Source organism: Lactuca virosa, chromosome 8 (genome assembly GCF_052849685.1).
Source record: "Lactuca virosa cultivar CGN04683 chromosome 8, Lactuca_virosa_CGN04683_v6, whole genome shotgun sequence".
Taxonomy (NCBI): domain Eukaryota; kingdom Viridiplantae; phylum Streptophyta; class Magnoliopsida; order Asterales; family Asteraceae; genus Lactuca; species Lactuca virosa.
The window spans coordinates 74,543,808-74,568,003 of NC_136433.1; the positions used below are offsets into that span (position 1 = coordinate 74,543,808).

At 30.1% G+C, this 24,196-nt stretch overlaps 2 protein-coding genes across 3 annotated transcripts; one reads left to right on the plus strand and one right to left on the minus strand.

The window, feature by feature from the left end:
- Positions 1 to 10,453: 10,453 nt before the first annotated feature.
- LOC145134460 (protein ESMERALDA 1-like) lies at positions 10,454 to 14,507 on the plus strand. Of its 2 annotated transcripts, none has more exons than XM_079069304.1 (10): positions 10,454 to 11,038; positions 11,148 to 11,214; positions 11,364 to 11,431; positions 11,521 to 11,609; positions 11,815 to 12,012; positions 12,100 to 12,304; positions 13,097 to 13,264; positions 13,497 to 13,664; positions 13,872 to 14,062; positions 14,153 to 14,507. In XM_079069304.1, the coding sequence occupies exons 1-10, from the start codon at positions 10,685 to 10,687 to the stop codon at positions 14,316 to 14,318; spliced, it is 1,674 nt and encodes a 557-aa protein (XP_078925430.1). In that variant the 5' UTR covers positions 10,454 to 10,684; the 3' UTR covers positions 14,319 to 14,507. The 2 variants fall into 2 exon arrangements, with proteins under 2 accessions (XP_078925430.1, XP_078925431.1); XM_079069305.1 differs by having other exon boundaries at positions 10,990 to 11,066.
- A 564-nt stretch (positions 14,508 to 15,071) lies between these two features.
- On the minus strand, positions 15,072 to 17,310 carry LOC145128480 (uncharacterized). The gene is made up of 7 exons (XM_079063269.1): positions 17,174 to 17,310; positions 16,579 to 16,822; positions 16,412 to 16,467; positions 16,240 to 16,318; positions 15,810 to 15,948; positions 15,598 to 15,711; positions 15,072 to 15,483 (listed from the first exon to the last, which is right to left on the minus strand). Exons 2-7 carry the CDS (start codon positions 16,755 to 16,757, stop codon positions 15,292 to 15,294), a joined length of 759 nt encoding a protein of 252 aa, XP_078919395.1. The 5' UTR covers positions 16,758 to 16,822; positions 17,174 to 17,310; the 3' UTR covers positions 15,072 to 15,291.
- Between the last annotated feature and the right edge of the window lie 6,886 nt (positions 17,311 to 24,196).

Here is a 24,196-nt window from a genome sequence, read left to right on the forward strand (position 1 = left end):
CATATACATTTATTATTCCATTTAAATACTACGTAAAATTTAAAAAATGTAAAAAAAAAACATAAAATAACATATGATTTTTTTTAAATAACCACAAAATGATATATGATAAAATGATTGAGAGTGTAACATGGGACAAAAAAACTATTTATTAGAGTAGATGTGTTTCTACACCTTGGAAAGCATACACTTTCATATTTATACATATTAAATATATTTTTATACAAAATAAATACATATGTTTACATATTAAATACGTCTTTAGGTATCTTTTTACAGGGAGTCAATCGATTTCGTTGACGATTATATGAAAATATCTGGAAAAAATCGAAGAAAAGTTTCTATAGATTGTCAAAAGGTGTTGAAATATTCGGTGACGTTTTATTTGCGGAAACTTTGTTGAATGATATGAAACAACTATATGTGGTACATGAAGAGAGACATGGTTTTCTCGGTATGCTAGAAAGCATTGATTGTACATATTGGGATTGTAAAATTATCCTCAGGGGTGGAGATGGGAGTTTGTAAGTGATCATCATGGAACACCTTCGTTAGTATTAGAGATTGTTGTTTCCCAAGATTTGTGGATTTGACATGCTTTTTTGGGGTTGCAGGTTTCGATAACGACATCAATGTTCTTGATCAGTCGCCAATATTTTATCAGGAAAGACATTAGATGCTCCTTTCACAATGATTGGAAATAAATATAAGTTTGGGTTTGACCTTACGAGGGAAATATATTCTACGTATGCTACATTCAAGAAGGCATTCCGACACCTAGTGGAACGAAGAGAAATCTTTTTCAAGGGAAAACAGGACGCAACAAGTAAGGATGTGGAACATGCTTTTGGGGGTTCTAAAGTCGAAGTGACACATAGTAGAACATGTGACACATCCATATAAGATATAAAATTTATGATATATCATGTACGTATGTATCGTAATGCATAATTTGATAGTTGAAGATACCAGGTTCAAAAAATTTGCATAAAATCGTTGATGTTCAAGACACACAAAAACATGAGCGACTTCGACCGGGGGGTTGGGGGGGGGGGGGGTCATATCTACGATGCTAACGATGCCGATAAGCAGTGTATTTAGAAAAAAAAACTCAAAAAGAGAGAAAAAGTTATGTAATTTTTTTTCATGACATGTTTTATAAAATTATGTAATTTAATTTTTTTTTTCATGACATGTTTTATAAAATTATTTTTTATAAAATTATGTAATTTATTTTCAAAATTATCAAAACAGTAAAAAATGAAATAAAAAAGTTAAAACTCAAAAATAAAAAGATAGACAATAAAATTATTTTGGTACAATAGTGTGGTGACCATTTCTTAGATAAAATATCTAAAATAACATGGTGTGGAGAATGAAATCATATGGAAAGACAAAAAAAATTGGTTCGAAAGGAAAATTTTTACCCACCTTAGGGAAATTTAAGTTTTGTGAGATAAACACGAGAAAACATGGAGAGGAATCTACATTTTAATCTTGTGTAATATATGTAAGAAAATATACATTTTAATCTTGTATCATATATGTCATTAAGAAAATACGAGAAAAACAGATGGGAGAGGAATTGGTGTTGAAAAAAATTAAGGTGGTGTTTGGTTTGCTGGAATTTTTGGGAATTAGAAAGAATTGGAATTTAAATCTACTATATTTTTATGTTTGGTTCCAGATTTGATAATAAATTGGATTCCTAAATAAGTAAATTTTCCGGAGGAATTTCACATTATGTGTATGGGTAAAAGAATATAATGTGATCATACAACACCATCATTTTGCAATTCGGATGAAGAAACTAAATTGGATTCAGATTTGGAAAGTATTTCGGACACTTTTAGACGAAGGTATTGATGATGAAGAAATCATTTCTAATAAATAAAGAATTTTTTTGCCACATGACATTAGGGATGTGTTTCGGACCGGAACCGACCCGAACCCGAATAACCCGAAACCCGAATTGGATGAAAAATGGGAACTGACACCCGAACTGATTATACTAATACTGACCGCTTCGTTTCGGGTAATACGGGTTTCGGTTCGGTTATTAACCCGATAGGACCGAAATAACCCAAATAAACATTTACACTATATTTTTGAACCGAATAACCCAAATAAACCGAAATGACCTGAATAACCCAAATAAGGAAATTCTATATTTAGCTCAAGAAAAAAAAATATTAATTTAATATTTTTTTCTTGAACTAGATATAAAATTTCCTTATTTGGATTATTCGGGTTATTTCAGTTTATTTGAGTTATTCGAGTCATTTTGGTTTATTTGGGTTATTCGGTTCAAGTGACTATTCACTTTCCGGGTCGGTCTTTTTGGCTCGATTAAACATTTATTCGGGTAACCCGGACCGAATAACCTGAAACACGAATTGGGCAAAAATAGATACCCGAGAACCGACCCAAATAACTTATTTGGTCCTAATTCGGGTCGGTTCGGTCCGAGTATCGGTTTCGGTTCGGGTATTCGGTCCAAACGCACATCCCTACATGACATACTCTCTTTCAATTTGACAAATGTCAATTTGTGGTAATTTTGAATTAATTTTTTTTTTCTACATGTCATTTTAGGGGTTTTCCTATTTTATTAAATTGCATATAATATTTTAATGTAATAATTAAAATAAATATAGTAATAAATGAATATCATTTCATTAATGGACTTACCTCTTAGTTTCAAAAAATTTACATTAAAGTTTATTAATTTCTTTTATTTATTTATTTAAATTATTTGTTTAAATTTAAAAGATAAAAAACATTTCAATTTTAATAATTCATTTTTTTCTTATAAATTCAAAGTTCATAATTATTTAGACTTTCATAGTTAATTTTTTTTTTAATTTTAAAATCAACTCATGTAATACATTAGTCTCACAATTACTACTTAATAAATGAAATGCAGGTGGGTAATTACAACTGATGGGCCTTGTAAAACTATTGGACGAAAATAACGCCACTTCACTGCTTGACCTTGATGACAAGCACACTAAGCCCATTTCACAATTAATTGAACTTGAAGGATAAAATGTAACTGGGCCCACGAGCGATCAAACTTTAGAATGAAAGGTCCCTCATAAGACTATCGGCATCACCAATCCAACCCGACCCAAATTTTTTATTAAAAAAATAATTTTTCTTTCTTGGATGCAACCCAATCCAACAAAATTTTCATCTCATTAGCAACCTAACCCAAACCAATTATTTATTATAAATAAAAAATTAAAATTAAATAGGAAATATATCGATATTATACTCTATTTAAAAAGAATTTTTTTTTGTAAAATTTTAGTATTTTTTGCTAATTTTATTGAGATAATATTTAATATATAAGTTACAAATCAATAAAAAATAGAATATGACATATAAAAGAAAAAAGAAAATAAATGAAGTGAGCAAGGCCTAGTTCACCATTAACCATTTAATTTTTATTTTTTTATTTAAAAAATTGATGACGGATTGTTTAAACCCCCCACCCAATTGGGAGCATCTCTAATTAAGCTTCCAAATGTCATTTTTCATTTTATTTTTATCCCATTCTAAAGATGCATATCCGTGGTCCTGAACACGTCTTGAGTAGATTTCGAAAAAGTTCGGTTTTTTAGGAGCGGTCCAGAACAATATCGAGTCGATCTTTTTTCGGCGTGGTCTTTGAAGTTCCGGTCTTTCTTGAAACCGGTCTCGAAACTTCAATTTTTTTAAATTTTTTTTGGATTTGAACATTGATTATTAATAAATTAGTGTTGTAGATTATTTATGTTTAAAAATTATAAATAAATACACCAAAACTTATCGTCTTTTGTTATATATATATATATATATATATATATATATATATATATATATATATATACTTTCATATTTTTCTACTTTTTAACTGAAATTAAAGTAATATATAGATTAAACTTATTAAAAGTCGGTTATTGGTTATTCAAGTTATAATCAACCAAAACATATATACATAATGGAAAACCAGTTTATTTAAATTTTAGTATTGAAAAACTATTTAAAGTTTTAAAAAAAGGTTGTTGATTTAAATTTCGGTTTATTATAACAACCTACAAACTTTAAAAAACAAATAATTTTCTTCTTTCAGACTGCAAATGTTTTGTTTATCTCTTCTTCTGTATATGTCTGCAGATATGGTATGTAGAATGCAAACTTTTTATATCTTAAAAAACAAAAACCACCTAAGACTATCAATGATATTTTAAACTAAAAAATAAGAATTTTTAAAATGTTTAAAAATGTTAAAAATAAGGATTTTAGCAAATCTAACATATTAAAAGCTTATGAAAAATAAGTATAGACAAATATTTTGATGCCGACTATTTACAAAAATATTGGGGCAAATGTCATATTAGCCCACCGAACTTATCGTGTTTGTTCTAAAAGGTTACCCAACTTTTTTTTATACATAAAGGAAATGAACTCTCATTTTCCTGTTTTAAAACATCCTTATGTGACCTGATACCAGGTAAGCCTGTAAAATATATGCTTTGACCACTGTTTGACCATCAACTACGCCTCCATTGAAATATCATCACCATATCTACCCTTCTTGATCAACTCAACTAGTTCTTTTCATTTTCAGATTAATCGAACCGAAAAACTTGATGATAATGAATTTTCAGATCAATCAAACCCTTCTTGATTAGCTTAAACTTTCTCATCGGATCAGTTCTTCGAGCATTGGGTCTCTTCATAATCTTAGAAATTTGCCTCTTAGTAACAATATTCTAGAAGGGTCTATTCCGTCAAGCATCACAAACTGCACAAATATCCGTTGGATAGATTTTACTAGAAATAGGATGACAAGAGAAATTCCTCAGGGCTTAGGGAACTTGTCAAATCTTACATATCTAGTTGTCAGTGACAACAAAATGTCAGGAAGAATCTCGGATGATCTCTTCAGTTGTTCAAGTCTTGTGATCTTAGATATGGCACATAAAAATTTCAGTGGGTTGTTAAAACCGGGTATTGGAAGACTTTCTAATCTCAAAATTCTGCAAATTCATGGCAATTTGTTTTCCGGGCCCCTCTCAAGTGAAATCGGAAACCTAACTAGTTTGATGTTGTTATACTTGGGACAAAACCAATTTTCAGGTACCATTCTTGTAGAATTTTCAAACATTTATTCCCTTCAAATCCTTTTGCTTGGTAACGATAATCTTAAAGGAGAGATTCCAGATGAAATCTTTGGTCTCAAACAGCTTATAGAACTGTACTTGACGAACAACAAATTTGTGGGTTCTATTCTGAATTCTCTTTTAAAGCTAGAACAACTTTCTCGGTTGGATCTAAGTGGAAACAAGTTTAATGGATCAATCCTTGATAATTTGAGAAAACTTAACAAGTCGATTTCGATAGACCACTCACACTACTTGATCACATGGTCGATTTCAGTGTTAGTTATTGCAGGTATGAAAATACATTGATGCAAGAGGGATTTTTCCTTTGTATCTAAGTTTAGATCACAAATTCCTATTTTATGAAAACGTTTTTCACTTAATTCATGTTAGAAATGGTTTAGACATTGGTGGATGATCTGAAAAACTTGAATTCTTGATGTTTGACATTGATCAGATCATTAGGGGTGGTGGGTTGTTTGGTTGGATAAATGTTTTTGTTCTAGTGATGAAAATGGAAGAATTTGACTCGATTGATTGAAAGATTTTGGTATAAGAAACCGAAATGAGGCTACAATGAGATTAAAACATGTTATAGTGGGTTAAGTGACTTTTTTAACAGGTTAAACGAGAGTTCATTTCCTTAATATACAAAAAAAAGTTGGGTGACCTTTTAAAACAAGCACGGCAAGTTCGATAGGCTAATATGATATTTGCCCAAAATATTGACAGTATTACATTTTTTAGACAATCAAATATCATGCTATTATGTATTTCTCATACAAATTGACATTTTCATGTCCCAAAATAGTAAGCATTCCACATGAATTTGTAGATTCTTTAACATCCATTTAAATCCATATTATACTTGATCATAAAAATTGTCGTGTAATATAAAATCAAAATTTCTAATATATTTTTAGTTTTGACTTTTGACCATGTCCAAATTATAGGTATTACACCATTGTCACCCCTAATCATAGGAGGTACATAATAAAAATATAAGATGTTGAAATATGAAGAAATATTTATTTGGTGATATAAAGATGTGTTTGGTGAAGTTTGTACCAACAAACATCTGTACCGACTAACAATTACAATACCAATAATCATAATGTATAATATCACTTAAACTCCATAATGTGTCATATTAAATAGCAATTAAACACTTTAAGACGATTAAACTTCTGTTGTATTGAACTATCATTTTAAGTTTTTGATTAAACTCGTCATTTCAAAAGTACATCCATTATGTTGATAACTTCTTTAACAAAAAGCAATATAGCAAGACTCGTCATTTATAAGTGAGTTTTTTAGATACTTTTGGGATATATATATATATATATATATATATATATATATATATATATATATATATATATATATATATATATATATATATTAGTTATTATGTAATAAAAAAAATTATCATTTTTAAATAAAATATTTATGTTTATACCATATATTTATATTGTTTGTTTATACTATTGATGTAAATTAATTAATATTGGTGTTTAGTTTAAGAAATGAAAATTAATTTATATACATGAATCTAATCTTTTAAAATTTTTATTTTGTTCCTAATTAAATTTATTAATTATTTTTCTTAATTCAAGTCTTCAAAGTTTTGGCAAGTATTAATGAATTATTTATGCATAATTGATTTATATAAAACGTTTTATAACTTATACCTCTTAAAATTCAAGATATGATTAAAATGTTTTATAATATATATATATATATATATATATATATATATATATATATATATATATATATATATATATATATAAATCAAAATTAAAATGGAATGCTATTCAAAATTATATATATATATATATATATATATATATATATATATATATATATATATATATATATATATATATCAAAATTAAAATGGAATGCTATACAAAATAAAAGCAATAGGAAATTGAATTGCCCTTCGGATTTTCTATTTTCTTTTTAAAATGTGGATCATTTTTTTTGATGTATTAATAGCTTTCTGTATAGTTGACTGCACCTAACTTTTTTTTGTCTCATGCTTTTTGTAACATCCCATAATCTACAAGAACAAGTTTTCCTTTTAAGGTCTACTGTAAAACCCTCTACACCACTTCTTACTTCAAATTGATTAAGACCACTTGCATACACTTGCTAATACCTTTGATGTTTCTTCAAGTCATTTAACAACAACCTTATAGCAGGACAAACTTGGTTGTGTTCCCATGTCATCCCTTTGCTCTCATTATGTACATTCTCTCCATCATGTAAAGCCTTATTTCTTCCAACATTGTTATGATAGGCTTTTTCCTAGCATCTACTATTACATAAATGAAACTTTCAGACTGCCCATTCTCTACTGAGTCACAACATCTACCTAATTTATAATGTGACCTTGACCAATTTTTAGGATCCTTATCCATCAAATAGGTATATCCTTATGGGCTTAACAATTGAATTTCTTTCATTTTTGATTGAAATGCAGCTTTTGTTGTTGCTTTACTTGCAGCCCATAACATGTCTCAAAGTGGGCTCCAGGAAACCTTTTATTGAAGTTGGATAAGATGTGTCTTGCACACTGCCTGTGCTCAGCATGAGGCAGTAGATCTTTAACAGCCTCTATTAGTCCTTACAATACAAATAATAAATTAACATCATGGCACACAACAAGTTAATAACATGAAAAAAAACAAAGTACCTTGTTTTAGTCAGACATCAGTGTCAAGCCATTTCCTCTAACTAGGTCAAGATCATCAATTGGTAAGTCCAAAAACCACTTCCAGTTCTCTTTGTTTTCTACATTTACAACACACCATGCAATAGGAAAAATATGGTTGTTGGCATCCCTCCCTACAACAGCATGCAATTCCCCTTTACAAACTCCTTTGAGGAAGCATCCATCTAAACTTGTTACTCTTCTGTAACCATCCATCTAACCTTTTTTCAGTCCAACAAAACAAACATAGAATTTACTGAAGTAGTTTGTACCATCTGGCATTGGATTAGTATCCATTTTCACAGTGGAACCAGGGTTTGATCTTCTTATTTCCTCACCATAGGACCACATTCTTGCATAGTGTTCCTTAATATCACCTTCAATTATACTCAAAGCATATTTCTTTGCCCTCCTGCATTGTCCAACACTAACAACTATTCCAAATTTTGTCATAACCTCGAGTCTAAGTTGTCTATGACTCAGTTTCTGCCTATGCATAATTTTCTTAGTGAAATTACTTCCAATCTAGGCATAAGTTACAATCGACCCCATCTTCAAATTCCTAGCACAATTGTGATCAGGCTTCAATGATTTAATCTGGAAAGATTGTTCATCACCCATCCATGATGCCTAAAGTCTAAATAAACAAGCTCCATCACAACATAATACAAACAGTCTTTTGGTATCATTTTTCTTGAAGCATAATTGATATCCACTAGCAACTGCATAGTTACATAACATATGCTTCAACTGTTTTGGATTCTCAAATCTCATTCCCAATATTGGTTTCTGTTTTTTCCATGGGATTTCCTTATTAAAGATGCAATGTTCCTCACATTCAGGGTTATTCTCACATTCCTCATCAAAAGCAATGTCACCAACTACTTGGTTGTGTGCATGACCTACTTCATCTTCATCATCCATGCACAACTTACTAAAAAAAACATCATTCCTAGTTTTGTTCATTTGATATTTCTCACCCAATTCATCCAAGTCCACTGATAAATTTTCTATGTCTGTCTCCTCTTCTCTTTGACCCTGAGTAACTAATTCCATATCATCACCACTAATTACTTCATTTTCACTTGACACAAACCAACCCTCTAATTCGTCACCAATGTGGTCAATGAATAATGAAGTTTTACCTCCTCCTATAGCGTATGAAACATGTATGAACTCGACATACTCTATATAACATTCTATTTTTCTAATACCATTATGAAAGGGTTTGTTTAGGTACAAAAAGTACATTTGTTTAGCTCAAGTTTAAGATACCCATTTTCATCATCTGCCATCTTTGACGAAAAATGAGAGAGAAATCGGTTTGAATGAGGGTAAGTGAATCGATGGTTCCGATGGAACCCTAGACCAATGTCTGTAAATAAGAGGAAATCGGTTATGCCTACACACGTGGACATCCACGTACTCATAAGCAACTGGTTAACCCAGTTAAAATGGTCATATTCACTCTTTTAACCAATTATTTGAAAGTGTAAGGATCTAAAAAGCTTAAAAAATAGAATAAGGACCTTTTAAACCCAAAATGAAACGTACGTGGGTGCACAGTAGCAATAACCCAAATTTATTATCTAAAATAAATGAAATTTATTAATTTTGTAATCTTAATAATTCATTTGGATCTATCTTAACCTCAGATCCACTAGTCAAGTCACTTATTTTCATGAAATTTCATTAGAATCATTTGTATTTTTTAACTTATTATATCAAAATAATAGACCTAGATAAATCTGAGATGGAAGTGGATTCTCTATTAAGATGAATCCAAGGTTTCAAGCAAAAATGAAGTGAATGTAATCATTTTAACCGTTTAGATTAAACGTAGAGGCCTAACTAATATTTTTAATTTGTAAACTTTTATATTGTTTAAAAAATAACCAAAAATATCAATATTAATAATTTTTGTACTCTATAATTAGAGATTAATATCGATATATTTTCATTCAAAACAAATTTATGTTAGAACATCCACAATATAATGATCGTAGTTTTTATTAAACTGTGAATGTTGTAACGTAATATCTTATCTGAAAGATAGATTGATATTGATGTGTACTTAACTAATTATTCAGAATTATATAATCAATAAATTTTATGTATTTTTAGATAATAGATAAATGCTAAAAATAAAATAAAAATATTATCAAATTGTGAACTAAACTACCAAAAGATAATGACCTATATAAAATATTTTAAAAGTACTATTAAACTAAAATAAAACTAAAAAAAATGATAAATTATAATTTTTGTTTTTAAAATACCATTATAACAAAAACAAAAAATTATTAATAAGTGTTTTAAAAACAAAAGTTAATTTATTATTTTTTAACAATGTTTTTTTCTTAATTTAATATACCTTTCAAATAATTTGTTGTAGATTATCATATTAACCCATTTTTTTTAATATTGGGATGTGAGAGTTTAATGATGTTTGATAATTTTATGTCAACATTGGAGCACGACCATTGAGATCCGGCCAAATATCCGATCCGTCTAAGATCCGAAAGTCCGATGTATATTACTTTATATCATCACCATCGTCTTCCTCCTTCTCCACGTGATTCACAAAACACACACACAGTCCTTCGTCTTCTTCTTCTTCTTCTTCTTCATCCAGTTTCACACAAACATAAACACACGTTAGACATTACATTCTTTGATTCTCTCTTTCTCACACACACATCTGTGTGTGTTCTTCATACTCTGCATATATAATCTCCGGCAAACAAAAAAGGGCGAGAGGGAACGCCGTTAATTTGGATTCCCCACCCCTATCATGTGATTGATCCACCAAGAAATGCACGCCAAAAATCGGCTCCCCACCAGCGGAAACAACAGCCCTTCACCCCCTGCCTCCCCTCGTCACCTTCACCACCGCTCCTCCAAGCCCTCCGGCCGATTCACTCACCGTTCTTTCCTCCGACGTTTTTCCCGGTTCATCCTATCCGTCCTTGTTCGACGCCAACGCGTCCTACTCTTCGCCCCACTTCTCTACCTCTCCAGCATGATCTTCTACATGGGGACTGTTCAATTCGACGCCGTTTCCGGTTCAATCAGACCATCAATGGCTGTCGGGTCAGTCTACCGGAGTCCAGAGCTGTACGCTAAGCTCCGGCATGAAATGGATGTTGATAATTCGACTGCTGATGCGGTTAGTGATTTGCAACGTTTTCCCTAATGTAATTTTGATCCCTCTTTTGTTAGGATCTTGTTCCAATTTCGAATTACTACTTTTCTTGATTTATTCATCTTCTCTGTAGATTTCAACCCTATGGAAACGTGCTAAAGGTACAGATTGGAGGCCTTGTATTAACAAGTCTTCAGGAGGTATGAAAACTATCAAGAGTTTTGTTTTAGTTTTAGAACAGGTTTGTCAATTGTCACAATTGAATTTATATATTTCTATTATGAAAGAGTTCATCTATCAATTTGTTTCTTTTCTAGCTTTTATAAGATTCTTTTAACCTTTGTTATAGGCTTACCAGAGTCCAATGGATACATATATATTGAGGCAAATGGTGGCTTGAATCAACAAAGAACATCTGTAATCTAAATGCTCTCAATCCCATTACATTAAATTTCTTATAAAATTAAATAATAAATACATATTTTGTTTTATGTTTTCTCTTCTAGATTTGCAATGCAGTTGCTGTGGCTGGCTTTCTTAATGCAACATTAGTCATTCCCAATTTTCATTTTCATAGCATTTGGAGAGATCCCAGGTTTGTGAAAGTATATTCTTTTGTGAATAAATTACCAAAATACCCCTCTACTATATATCTACAAGACACTATAAGTTATAACTTAACAAGCCCTATATAGGTTATAACTTAACATGTTTGCTACTAAATCTCTCAAATGCAAGTCATGTTTGCTGTTTTCTTGAGGGCAGTTTGGTCATTTCCATATTTCTCCTATTGAGTGCAGCAAATTCAGTGACATATACGATGAAGATTTTTTCATAAAAACATTGGAAAATGATGTACGTGTGGTGAACACAATACCTAAATATTTAATGGAACGTTTTGATCACAACATGTCAAATGTATTAAACTTCAAAATAAAAGCATGGGCACCAATTCGTTACTACAAAGATACAGTTCTTCCAAGGCTACTTGAAGAAAAGTGAGTGTAACTTTTGATCCATTAGTTAATGTGTGCATTCTTGAGGGCAATTTGGTCATTTTCTACATGTTTGTAACAATTTTACAGGGTTATAAGGATCTCTCCATTTGCAAATCGGTTGTCTTTTGATGCCCCTCCTTCTGTTCAACGCCTTCGTTGCTTAGCAAATTATGAAGCTTTACAATTTTCAAAATCTATTTTGAGTATAAGTGAAAGATTAGTTTCTAGAATGAAAGATCGAAGTGTTAATAATGGTGGAAAGTATATTTCTGTGCATCTTAGGTTTGAAGAGGTCTGCTTTCTTATCTTTTTAATCAATAATCTTGAGTTTTATTATTATTATTATTATTTTTTAATTGAGTAAATTACACTTTGGTCCTTGAGTATTATAGCTCTATAAAAGCACTTTTGCTTCTTATTTTGAAGTTTTGTAATGTTTTTGGTTCCTGTGTAGTCTAGCTGTTAAATGTTTTGAAATGACCATTTTGCCCTTGGAACAAATTGAAAAAAAAAGTATGCCATAGGGACCAAATTTCAAAATAATGATCCTATGGACTTATACCTTTGTACGTAGTGTGGTGGTAGATATATAGTAGAGGGGTATTTTTGTAATTAACGAAAAAATCCTCTTTTTTATTTTAACAGGAAATGACAGATTATGTGATTTTCCCAAAAGAATAAGACTTTTCTGCATAAAACCCGTATATTAATTTATAAATAAATTTAACTTAATAATTAACAAATAATCAATTTACAATATACACTAAAAGTAATATAAAAATTAAAAAAATTCATATACATGTATAAAAAATCTCATAATCCTTAATTAAAAAGTAAGAAAAATACCAACTTTGTCCCCATGGCATGCTTTCTTTCCCCAGTTTTGGTCCAAGGGCAAAATGGTCATTTCCAAAAATCTAACTTAAACATCCAAATAAGAACCAAATTTACAAAATCAGCTATACTTAGGGACCAAAATTGTAACTAACTCGTATTATTATTGTTAAGAGTGTAGTTTACATATGGGGAAATTAAGAGGTTTTTGAATATTCTTTTTATATAATTGTTGTTATACTTTTTATAGGATATGGTTGCTTTCTCTTGTTGTGTATATGATGGTGGAAAAAGAGAAGTTGAAGACATGAAAGCTGCAAGGGAAAGAGGCTGGAGAGGTAAATTTACAAAGCCTGGTAGAGTCCTTCAGCCTGGGGTCAATAGGGTCAATGGAAAATGTCCACTCACTCCTTTAGAGGTAATAAAATAATTAATATCTTTTTTTTTTTTTTTACTGTAAGGGTAAAATGGTCATTTAGTCTCACTCAGACAGAAAGGAAAGAAAAAGAAATAGACCATCATGAGATTACTGGATTAAGCACTTAGTATTGTGAAATCTGTTTTTTTTTGGAATGTAAGGGTAAAATGGTCATTTTGTTGATATATAGAATATTGAGAATTAATTATTTGTTGATTTGGAAATTATTTAGGTGGGATTGATGCTTAGGGGAATGGGATTTGATAAAAGTACATCGATATTTTTAGCATCTGGACAAATATATAATTCAGAAAGATATATGGCTCCTTTGCTAGAAATGTTTCCTCTTTTACAAACAAAAGAGATGTTGGTATCTTCTCAGGAACTTGCACCTTATAAGGTTTTCTTTTTTAATGTCTTTCTTTGTATGATGGAATGGAATTGATGATTCCATTGGAATCTGATTCCGTCCATTTTGTTAATTTTCATTCCCTATCACGATGGAATGAAAAGAAACGAAATAGAAGGAATCAATTGTCATTTGTCAATTCCATTCCTTTTTTTTTTCCATTCCAATGGAATGAACGATTCCATTCCTTTTTTTTAGAACTATTCATCAAGAATGGCTGCTATAGACTACACGGTTTGTCTCCATAGTGAAGTATTTGTAACAACTCAAGGTGGAAACTTCCCACATTTTCTTCTTGGCCATAGAAGATACCTCTTCAATGGACATGCCAAAACAATCCGACCCGATAAACGCAAATTAGCATTGTACTTTGACAATCCCAACATCGGGTATCACATTCCGATTCCATTCCATACCTTCATTCCATTCCATTCCTTCATTATAACTTTACAACGATGTATGTTATGTTGTATTGTCAGATGGAGAACGTTCAAAAGACACATGTTAGGTATGAGGGCGCATAGTGATTCAAAGGGAATGGAGTTGAAAAGACCAAATGATTCCATATATTCATTCCCATGTCCAAATTGCATGTGCCATACAAATACAACAATACAAGACTCGAATACAATCACACAAGGCTAAGATTGTTTTTTTGTTTGTTTTTTTATTTGAAATTATTTCATTCTTTGATTTGTACATGATTCATGGAGTTGTAGTTTGTACATTAGAGTTGTTTTGATTTTGATTTTGATTACATGTGAGAGGATAGGAAGATGTATTTGTAGACAGATTTGATTTTAAATTCCGTACATTCATTCATTCATTCATTCATTCATTCATGTATGTTTAAGATTGTGATAGATTTTGTTACGCATACAATAGTTAATCGACATACAAATTTTCTTTCGTGGTTGTGTTTTCATGAGTATCAAGTAGACACCTATGAGATTTTTGTAATATATTTCATCTTTGGGACTTTTGTATTTATATTAGGGGGTGATATTATTCCATTAAGGTCGTGGACTATATATGCTTGGATTTTGAGGGATTTTAGGGTTGATATAAAAGAATTAAGTTTCATCGAGTAAATCATTTCTACATCCGTTAAATTAGGCATTGTTTTATAACATTATATGATTTAGTGTTGTATGAATTAGATGCCTATATGATTCATCATATGATTTAGTGTTGTATGAATTGATGCAGTTGTTATTGTCACATTTTGTGCTATTTGGAATTTCCGAAATAAGTTGGTTTTTGGAGCTGATAAGCCTAGGAAAGATCCATTTTTTTTGATGATGATATAGTGTCTATTTCTTATTTTTGGATTTGTAATAAGCATATGTAGTAGACATTGAATATCTTTAGGAAAACTATAACCACAATGATTTAGCATTAAATAAATATAAATGTAAATCTTATTAAGTTACCATTTAGCAACATACATGATTTAAGTATCACACAATGATAATAACTCTAGTCTATAACAAACAATCTTTACTTAAATAATAACTAATATAGGTTTATATAGCCACCGATAAGTGAGCAAAAGCAAAACCTATTTTGATATTTCGACAAATTATATATTTGATTTGATTTGATTCATTTGACTTGACTATTCTAGAAGCTTGTTGCAAGCACCTACACCAATTGCAGCAGCTAAATGCCAACCCGCATGAAGATATGGAATTTCAGGAAACAAATCATCAGCCACAAAAAAAGCTCCTCCTAAAAGTGCTGACATTTTATGAACATTGTGCACAACTTTTAGCCTTGGATCTTCTAAAGCTCTTCTTGCAAATGCAACCTTCAACCAAAAATATAAGACACAATAATTATTAAAAAAATAATTACAAAAATGAATATGACTTGATGTGTCCTTTTAACATATTCACCATCTTTTGATAAAGCAGAAGCATACCTCCATCATCCCAGTATGAACAGCTGAAACCATAAGTGGTTGAATAGGAAGACATAAAGCAGATGCAGCCATTAAAAGTTTTGGGTTTTCTTCCCTAAGTGCCCTTGATAAACACTGAAAATAGCAATGTACTTTCATTTTTACATTATATGTGATTTCAGTTATTAAAAAAAATGCAAAACAAATAATTTTATTATTTTTTTTTTACTAACCACTGTGGCTGTTGCTATCATTGTGTAATCAGCCCATCTTAAATACTTTCTCCATTTTCCTCTAGAAGAATGGTATAAACTTGATGCAATTCCTACTCCAATTAATGAATTTGCATAAAGTTTTGAGTTCAAATTCTTTCTGAAAATTGGAATAACAACAGTTAGACTCCATAGATATAAAAGTAGAGTAAATTAAGTTTTTCGTCCCTGAGTATAGCTAGTTTTTGCAAATTCAGTCCCTAAATATAAAAGATAATACTTTTACTTAGAACATGATTCAAAAAGGTTAGGTAAACCACAAATAAGGACCAAAAGTTTAAGGAAAAACCTTTTTGGGACCAATATTGAAAATATCAGCTATACCCAAGGACCAAAATGTAATTTAGTGAATAAAGTATAAACATTGAAGATATATATGGAAAGAACATGCCTTGGAGCTTGAATTCCAACAGCAATAAAAGGAATTGAAGTAAGAACATTTGCAATTCTCTCAGCAAGATGTCTATCGCCTAGAATAAATTAAAAAATAATGTTAAAATGTGTAGTGTATTGGGATTTGGGATGTGACTAAATACATAAAAAATTATATCAAGAATTATTACCATGTAAACAACTATTAATGGGTCTTAGACATGATGGTCTTTGCTCCCATACTCTCCTATTATCAACAAAAAAGATAGAAATAATGTTGTAATGTATACATAATTATCAGAAGAATCTATAAGTAACAAGGAATTTGAAGGTAAAAGAGGATAAGTTTTGCACTTACTGCACAGTGTGTACTCTTAAGAGCTGGTTAACTCCTATGGTCAACCTTCCATGGGTCGACTGCTGAAAGTTTCCATTTTGAGAGATTTCTTCTAACTCAAATGGTGAATGTTGAACCACATGGACTCCATGCATGTGTTCTAGGGGTCTCCCTGTGTTTGATTGACTCTCTGGACCCATGGGTCGATTGGCAATCAGTCAACAATTCGACTGATTGCCAATAAAGAATAGGTAGAAATGCACAACTGAAAAAAAAAAGTATGGATTGTAAGCTTGAGACTAATTCGCACTAGTGATGAATCGAGGATTTCATATCATAACTAAAAGTTTAAAACCCTATTTCAAAAATTGAAATTGAGTCGTGATTTAAACCCAAATCCTCAAGTTTAAATTTCAATTTCAATCTCGGAACAAAACCCTATTTCGAGGCCAATCTCGATTCATGTTACGTCAATAATCTATCAACAACAACATTATCAATCAATCGAGGGTTTTTGATGAGCAACCTCCATGTTATGTTATGAACTACAAACAAAAGCGAGAAATGAACGCATTTATAGTTATGGAAAGAGGCGGAAATGGAGGGTGCGATGTACCTGGAAATCGTTGTTGGAGCTAGAAAAACTCGTGTGGGTATGAATCAAGAAGCCATGGGAGTTTTAGAAGATGTCAGAGTCGTTGGCAGATGCGAATTAAAACACGAATCTTCCAATGATGAAGAGGAAATTCGCATATTCGTGGCACTTTGATGAGCTTCTGATTTGCTAATTTTCCAGTAGGGTAGTCAAAAGTTGTCGACTTGTCGTCATCGTTCCATACGCCCCGAAAAAAATAATTGAGATGTTACTTTTTTGTTTGGGCTTTATTAGCAACATGTTCATGGCCCATATTTTAGCCCACTTGAAATATTACATAAACCAATTTTTTTATCCGACCCATTTTTAAAACCAAATCGAATCGAGGTAAACAAAGTCAAAATCGTTTTGGACCAAGACCGGACCCGAGTCTAAATAAACTCGAACCCATACGAATTGGATTGGATGGGGTTGAACCGGATTGAAGAAACTCATTTGAGAAAACAAACGTATTTTTTATGTTTTCAAAATTGAAAATTACAAAAAAGAAAAGTCTAAAAATTTAGAACAAAACAAACATTTCTAATGCAATGCAATGGATCTTTGTAGTATTCTACGGTGTTTTTCTGGTAGTAAAAGTGGTCGTTCTTCGCTTATTAATCGTTCACCACTTATAGTTTACTCGTCAGTGTTGTTGTTTAGTAGTGCTTTGTAAGCGAGTTCTTCCGATGTAAGTAAGTGATACAGACAATCACATAGCAATCTCAAAGCTATTTCTTTATCATGTATTCATTTGTCCAACGTCTTCAAGTGGTGAAATATGTTGTACATGTTTTACGCCATCCAAAGTCTTTCAAAAAAATGCACACCGCAAGTGACATGGGTGAGTTATTTTTTTCATGGATATATAACCTTGTCACAAACAGAAAAAACAGATTTCGAAGCTACTCTATAAACTTGGACAATTAGTAGATCACGGGCCATAAAGGCTAGAATAAAAATTGAGATTTCTTTTCTTCCCACCAAGCCAAAAAAATATATTTTTTCAATCTCTTGTATACTTATGTGTGCTAAAAAACCCAGTTCTAATATACCTATCCGACTCGCTTCTAGGGGTGCTAGTACATGCCGTTTAGTAGCTTCGTTTTTTTAGTCTAATTGATTCGTTACTACTTGTAAAACCCATGTATTACATGAGTTTATTCAAAAAAAATAAATAAACATAAAGATCTAACAATTTAGAAAACTTGAATTTATAAGAAAAAAAGTAAAATATCTACTCTAATAAATGAAAGTTTTTTTTTGCCACTTATCGCACTCTCATTTAAATTGTCAAATGTTATTTTGTGGTTATTTTAAATTAATTTTTTTCCACATGTCATTTTATAAGTTTTTCTATTTTTTAAAATTACACATTATATTTTAATGTAATAATTGCAATAAACGTAGTAATAAATAGATATCAATGTCATTAATGAACTTACCTTTTAATTTCAAAATTTTCAAAACTAAAGCTCATTAGTTTTATTTATTTATTTAAATTTAAAAGATAAAAAACATTTCTATTATAATAGTTCATTATTTTTCTTATTTTCTTATAAATTCAAAGTTTTCAAATATTTTGATCTTTATATTTAATTTTTTTTTTAAATTAACTCATGTAATACATGTGTCTCACAACTAGTTAATTATTAAAATTGAAGTGTTTAGTTATCTTTTAAATTTAAACTAATAATTTAAATAAATAAACAACTAAAATAGTTAGATTCAATTTAGAAATTTAAAAATTATAAGGAAAATTATATTAATGAATTGGATATACATTTATTATTACGTTTAAGTATTATATGAAATTTAATAAAATGAAAAAAACCACAAAATGACACATGAATATAGTTTAATTTAAATTTACCACAAAATGACATGTGACATAATTCATAAGAGGATTACAAGTGACAATTTATTTTCATTTATTAGGGAGGATTCGCCGATCTAGGTTATTCCACGGTATTTCTCATTGAGTCATGGGTATTGAACCATATTTCAAATTTAACATTCCATTCAAATTTAAATTAAATTGAATGACACTTGTCGCCATCTAGAATAGGTAGAAAGATAGTAGGCACAAAAAATATAAGGATATTTAATTTCTCTTTCTTTAAATAAATCACAATTATTTTTGAACAAATATTGTTAAATTTAGCTTTTGTTTCGATTGTAAAATTTGCGTTTTTATCTAATAAACTCAAGTTATAAGATATATTTTCAAGTAAATTTCAAACCATGCCAACATTTATCGTTGGGTTCAATGTATCGGCACAAGTAATAACCGGTGACATGTCTTTAGAATATTTTTTAAATTTTATTTGCATCGGTTGTACTATATTACAAAACAATTGGTTTTTCATTTCAAAATCATTTAATGCCAAACACATTTAAAATATTTGGTCAGGGGCTAAAGAACTTGTAGGATAATACCCAAGAAAAAAGTATGTTGTTTTTTTTTTAAAAAAAAGCTTCAAACATCTCGGTTAATTGTTTGATAAGCACCAAACTATACTATGGATATGGCTTAACCATGTGACGGTGTGCAAGGTTCTCATGAAACATTTTTAAAGTATCATTTTATTGTAAAACACATTCACACATATTACATGTCAAATTCCATTGATGAGATACGTCCAAATTCGCCCATAACCAAATGACATTTGCATTGTTACAAGACTTCACATATTTATTATATCGATTATTGCTAGAATTATAAATATCACATAACATTTGTCTAAATTTATCTCTTATTTCTCCAGTTTGCTTTAGCATGTATTGCACAACCAAGTTAATAATGTGTACTACACATCCACCATAAGAAAAAACATCTATCACAAAACTGATTTATAATTTATTTTTTAGTTATCAAATCGCAACGATATTGTTCACACATTATCAAAAGGTATATAAATAACTTTGTTTTGCACTTTAGAAGTTGTTATTATGTAATATTAAATTTTATATAAACTATGTCCGGTGTGAATTGTAATCATTTGCTTCCTCATTTTCCAAGTATTGAGATTCACCTAATGAGCAGTAATGCAACACAACGAAACGAATCTGATGAACTATGTGGAACCGTCCAAATACCGCAATTTAAAGTTATTCTAGATTCTAATTCATCAAAAACTTCAATCACAATGAATATATATGAATTTGACAATAATGCGGTTGAAGACTTTCTTGGATTAACCTTATCAGTTGTGGGTTGTCGAAGTAGTCAAAGGCAAACTTTCTTGAATGCCATTGCTTTCTGGGCAATAATTTACTCCATAGCGAACCGGTTTCTGTCAAACCACTAAGCCAATGCTATATACCGGTCCAAACCAACATTTCGACTTGAAACGGGTCCAATTGTCAAAGTGGCTTCAAAATGTCAAATTTATACTTATATATATTCATCAAAATTATAATAGCCACTTATTTTTCTATAGTCGTTAGGTCGTTAAGTTTGTTTTGCTTTTGATATTATGGTGCTTATTACTTTTTTGTATATTTAAGTATTGATGATAACTTTGGTTATATTAATCTAAAATTAGAATCGTATATGTGGCATTAAAAAGCCAATGCAAGTGTTTTTTGGTGACAAAACTTGTATTTTTTTGGCAAGGTTGTTAAAATCTCGATTTTGATCTTTCGATTTTACAATTTTAAAATTCTACAAGTAAAAAACAATTCCGATCACACTACGATCCCGATCTCACCTCTTTAGTGTTTTTTTATATAGTCAGGTATCAAAAGTTTGTCTATTCAACTTGAAATCAAGTGTCACAAGTTGCAAGAAGTCTTCTAAAACATCATCATTTTATCAATTTCATCTCCCGTTAGGCATAGTACATCCATAATAATTAGGGCTGTTCACTATTTGGATAAAACCGAATTATCCAATTGTACAATTTGGATTGAACTATTTGGTTCGGATATTCGGATTTTTGGATTGGTTTTCAACAAAACCGAATTATTATTTTGGATTTCGGATTGGTTTTGGTTTATAAAATAAGAACCGAATAGTCCAAAAAAACCGAATAAAAATTTATTATTTAGGTATTTATAATATATATCTATAGTTATTTATTAATTTTGTAATTTATTTTTTTCAAATAGGTTCGAAACGTTTCACCCGATAAAAAAACATTATTATGCATTTTCTCTAAAAAAATTCTATCTATAAAATATCTTCTTAGTAGATGTTTATAAATTTAAATCACAACTAAATAATTTGTTTTTGTTTCTTGTGTGAAGTTGGGTAATATTATAATTATATGTCGTTTTAAAATGTCTCGGTTTTTTAAAAACGAATTATAAAAACCGATCAAGCCGAATTGTAATTGGATCGGATCGGATCGGATTTGAATTTAGTTTGGACTATTCGGATCCATGTTTTGAAAACCGAAATCAATTTGGATTCACTTGATTGGATCGGATCAAACCGATCCATCCAAACGAACACCCCTAATAATAATCCCTCTGTGATCTTATATCTTACTTGTATATGGTCAAAATGATCTTATTTCTAATTAAGATGTTTTATTCTTAATGTTTACGATTTTTAATAACAAAAATTATGGGTGATGCTTAAGAAGTTAAAGTTGATTATACTATCTTTCGAGCAAATTTGAGTATGAGTTCATTTTCGTAGGATCTTACGATCCCGATCCGATCTTACGATTACGATTTTGCAAAACGTAAAACGATTTTAAGTAAGATCTCGATTTTGACAACCTTGTTTTTTTAATGGTTTTTTATCTAGTTCCTCGTTAGAAATTTTCTTTTATATAATTCCGCTGTTAAAAGAAAAACTAAACTTATCACCATTAACGACGATAAGCATTTGGAAAGATGATATCACTCGTGTCATCCATTTTAAACTTATAAACTATAACTTTTAGTTAACTATTTTCTTATTTGGTCGAGTTGGACCAACGTTTTAAACACTAATTGAAAGTTGCTTCAAGAATAGATGATAAGTCAACTATAAAGTATATAAAAACATCCATACGAAGTCAATTAACAAACTAAGAATACAAAATAAAATTAGATGATGTGATAACACTATCAGTAAATATTCTACGTTGTGACCGAATAGAGCATGAATCTCAATCTCTTTTTGAAACCATCAGTTTTAAATAATCAAACTAATGAGCATTAATTTTAAACAACTTCTTATAAAAACGATAATTTTTATACATCTATATAGAAATTAATCAGTTTACATTAGATTTGATTACAAACTGATTAAGCTGATAAAGTAAAAAAGATTACTTAAAAAGAAAAAATAGGTTGGAGATATACAAGTGGTCCAAAATAAAATCAATAATATATAACCTCCACGAAGACACGAATGCTTTATGATGGTGATAGTCATGTGAATTTGACTATAAGACATTGGCTAATCTAGATATTTTTCTTCACGGGGACACATCAAACATAGAACTTGACTATATAGTTATAAAAGCTACATAGTATATAAATAATTTAATACACAATAGAACTAAATAATAAATAATTAATACAACCAAAAACCTTTCTTTTGCGTTTTAGCTGGTCGCAGGTTCGGTCTGTTGATTTTGAAGGTCAAATGTGAAAAATAAAAACTGACCTCTAAAATTCCGAATTAACAATACAACACAAATTAGCGATGGATATTGATGGAACTGTGACACATTAAAATTTCGGACTTCAAGGCATAGATCATGTGCAGTCGCACACCCAGTACCTCCTCCTCGGGGCTGGGCTAACCTTGACTGGTTGATTATGGGAACGAGGGCACCCGATGAAAGAGGTGAAAACATTTTATTCACTCAAAAACGAAAAAAGTTGTATGTGATTGTTAAGTTAGAAATAGAAATAATAGTAGCTAGATCAACCCATCAAGATTATTCAAAAGGTTGTGTCCATATAATATATACAAACTATTTTAAGTTGCTACTTATTTTTAGTTTTTGACTTCCAAGTTTTTAAACTTTTCTTGTAGAGCCAATCCGGCTGATCAGCCAGCCTTTTGAATAGCTATTTGTCTGGACAGTTGTACGAATGTCGGCAGCTCGTGGGTTAGTCATGGGGTCAACAATCTTGGCATCTGACAGAAAGTAAGGGAGAAAGATATACTATCTAGTAGCCTAATACGTCCGCAGGTAGGCCGAGGGTTGCTGTTTGAGAAACTTGGGTTTGATTTCTATGAAAAGTTCTTTTTGTGTGTTAAGTAATTTTTTTGATAGGTGTAAGTAAAGCATACGTTCGTCTTTCATGTGAAAAACACATTTCGAAAGATCTTATACATTCCACAGATTAAAAAAAATTAGTCGACACTATTAGTTAACCTCTTGAAAGTTTATTTACTTATCAAATCAATAAAATTTAAGATTCTTTTATGATACATAAGTTTTTTCTTAAAGTTTTTTTTTTTACTATTTAAGGGGGTGTTTGGCTTAGCTTTTCACAGCCAAAAGTCCTTTTTGGAAAAGAAAAAAAAAACAAAAGATGTTTGACAAAACTAGTTTTAAAAGTTACTTTTGGAGTTTTGATACAAGGAAAAGGAACTTTTTGGAAAAGTCAGAAAACCTGACTTTTTGTGACTTTTCTAAAAAGGACTTTTGGGCTGTGAAAAGCTAAGTCAAATACCCCCTAAACATTGATCTCCACATATTTAAAATGTTTTATAAATTATTTTTCAATAATTTTTTTCGTTTTTAAACACACTATATCTTTGATATTTGTATTAGTATATAGTTAATCTATATAAATATTGATTTTATTTGCATATTTACTATATTAAATAAATTAGTCAAAAAATAATAAATATAAAATATAAAATATAAAATATAATAAGATGGATAAAATAAAAATATTAATAAAATGAATAAATCACATGTATTACCTAAATGAATCATTAATAAATATTGAATGATCAACGGATAGTAAAATAATAAGTTATAAAAAAATATTTACCCCATCGATATTGAGTGACTGATAAAATGATAATAAATCATAGAAAAC

What these genes read in the sequence shown, in the direction of transcription:
- LOC145134460 (XM_079069304.1), top strand. Translation starts at nt 10,685, where the DNA reads ATGCACGCCAAAAATCGGCTCCCCACCAGCGGAAACAACAGCCCTTCA. An exon ending in TATTAACAAGTCTTCAGGAG is followed by an intron (nt 11,215 to 11,363) that starts GTATGAAAACTA and finishes CCTTTGTTATAG; the next exon opens with GCTTACCAGAGTCCAATGGA. An exon ending in TGAATCAACAAAGAACATCT is followed by an intron (nt 11,432 to 11,520) that starts GTAATCTAAATG and finishes TTTCTCTTCTAG; the next exon opens with ATTTGCAATGCAGTTGCTGT.
- LOC145128480 (XM_079063269.1), bottom strand. Translation starts at nt 16,757, where the DNA reads ATGGGTCCAGAGAGTCAATCAAACACAGGGAGACCCCTAGAACACATG. An exon ending in GTTGGAATTCAAGCTCCAAG is followed by an intron (nt 15,949 to 16,239) that starts GCATGTTCTTTC and finishes TCCAATTTTCAG; the next exon opens with AAAGAATTTGAACTCAAAAC. An exon ending in TTCATACTGGGATGATGGAG is followed by an intron (nt 15,484 to 15,597) that starts GTATGCTTCTGC and finishes TTTTGGTTGAAG; the next exon opens with GTTGCATTTGCAAGAAGAGC.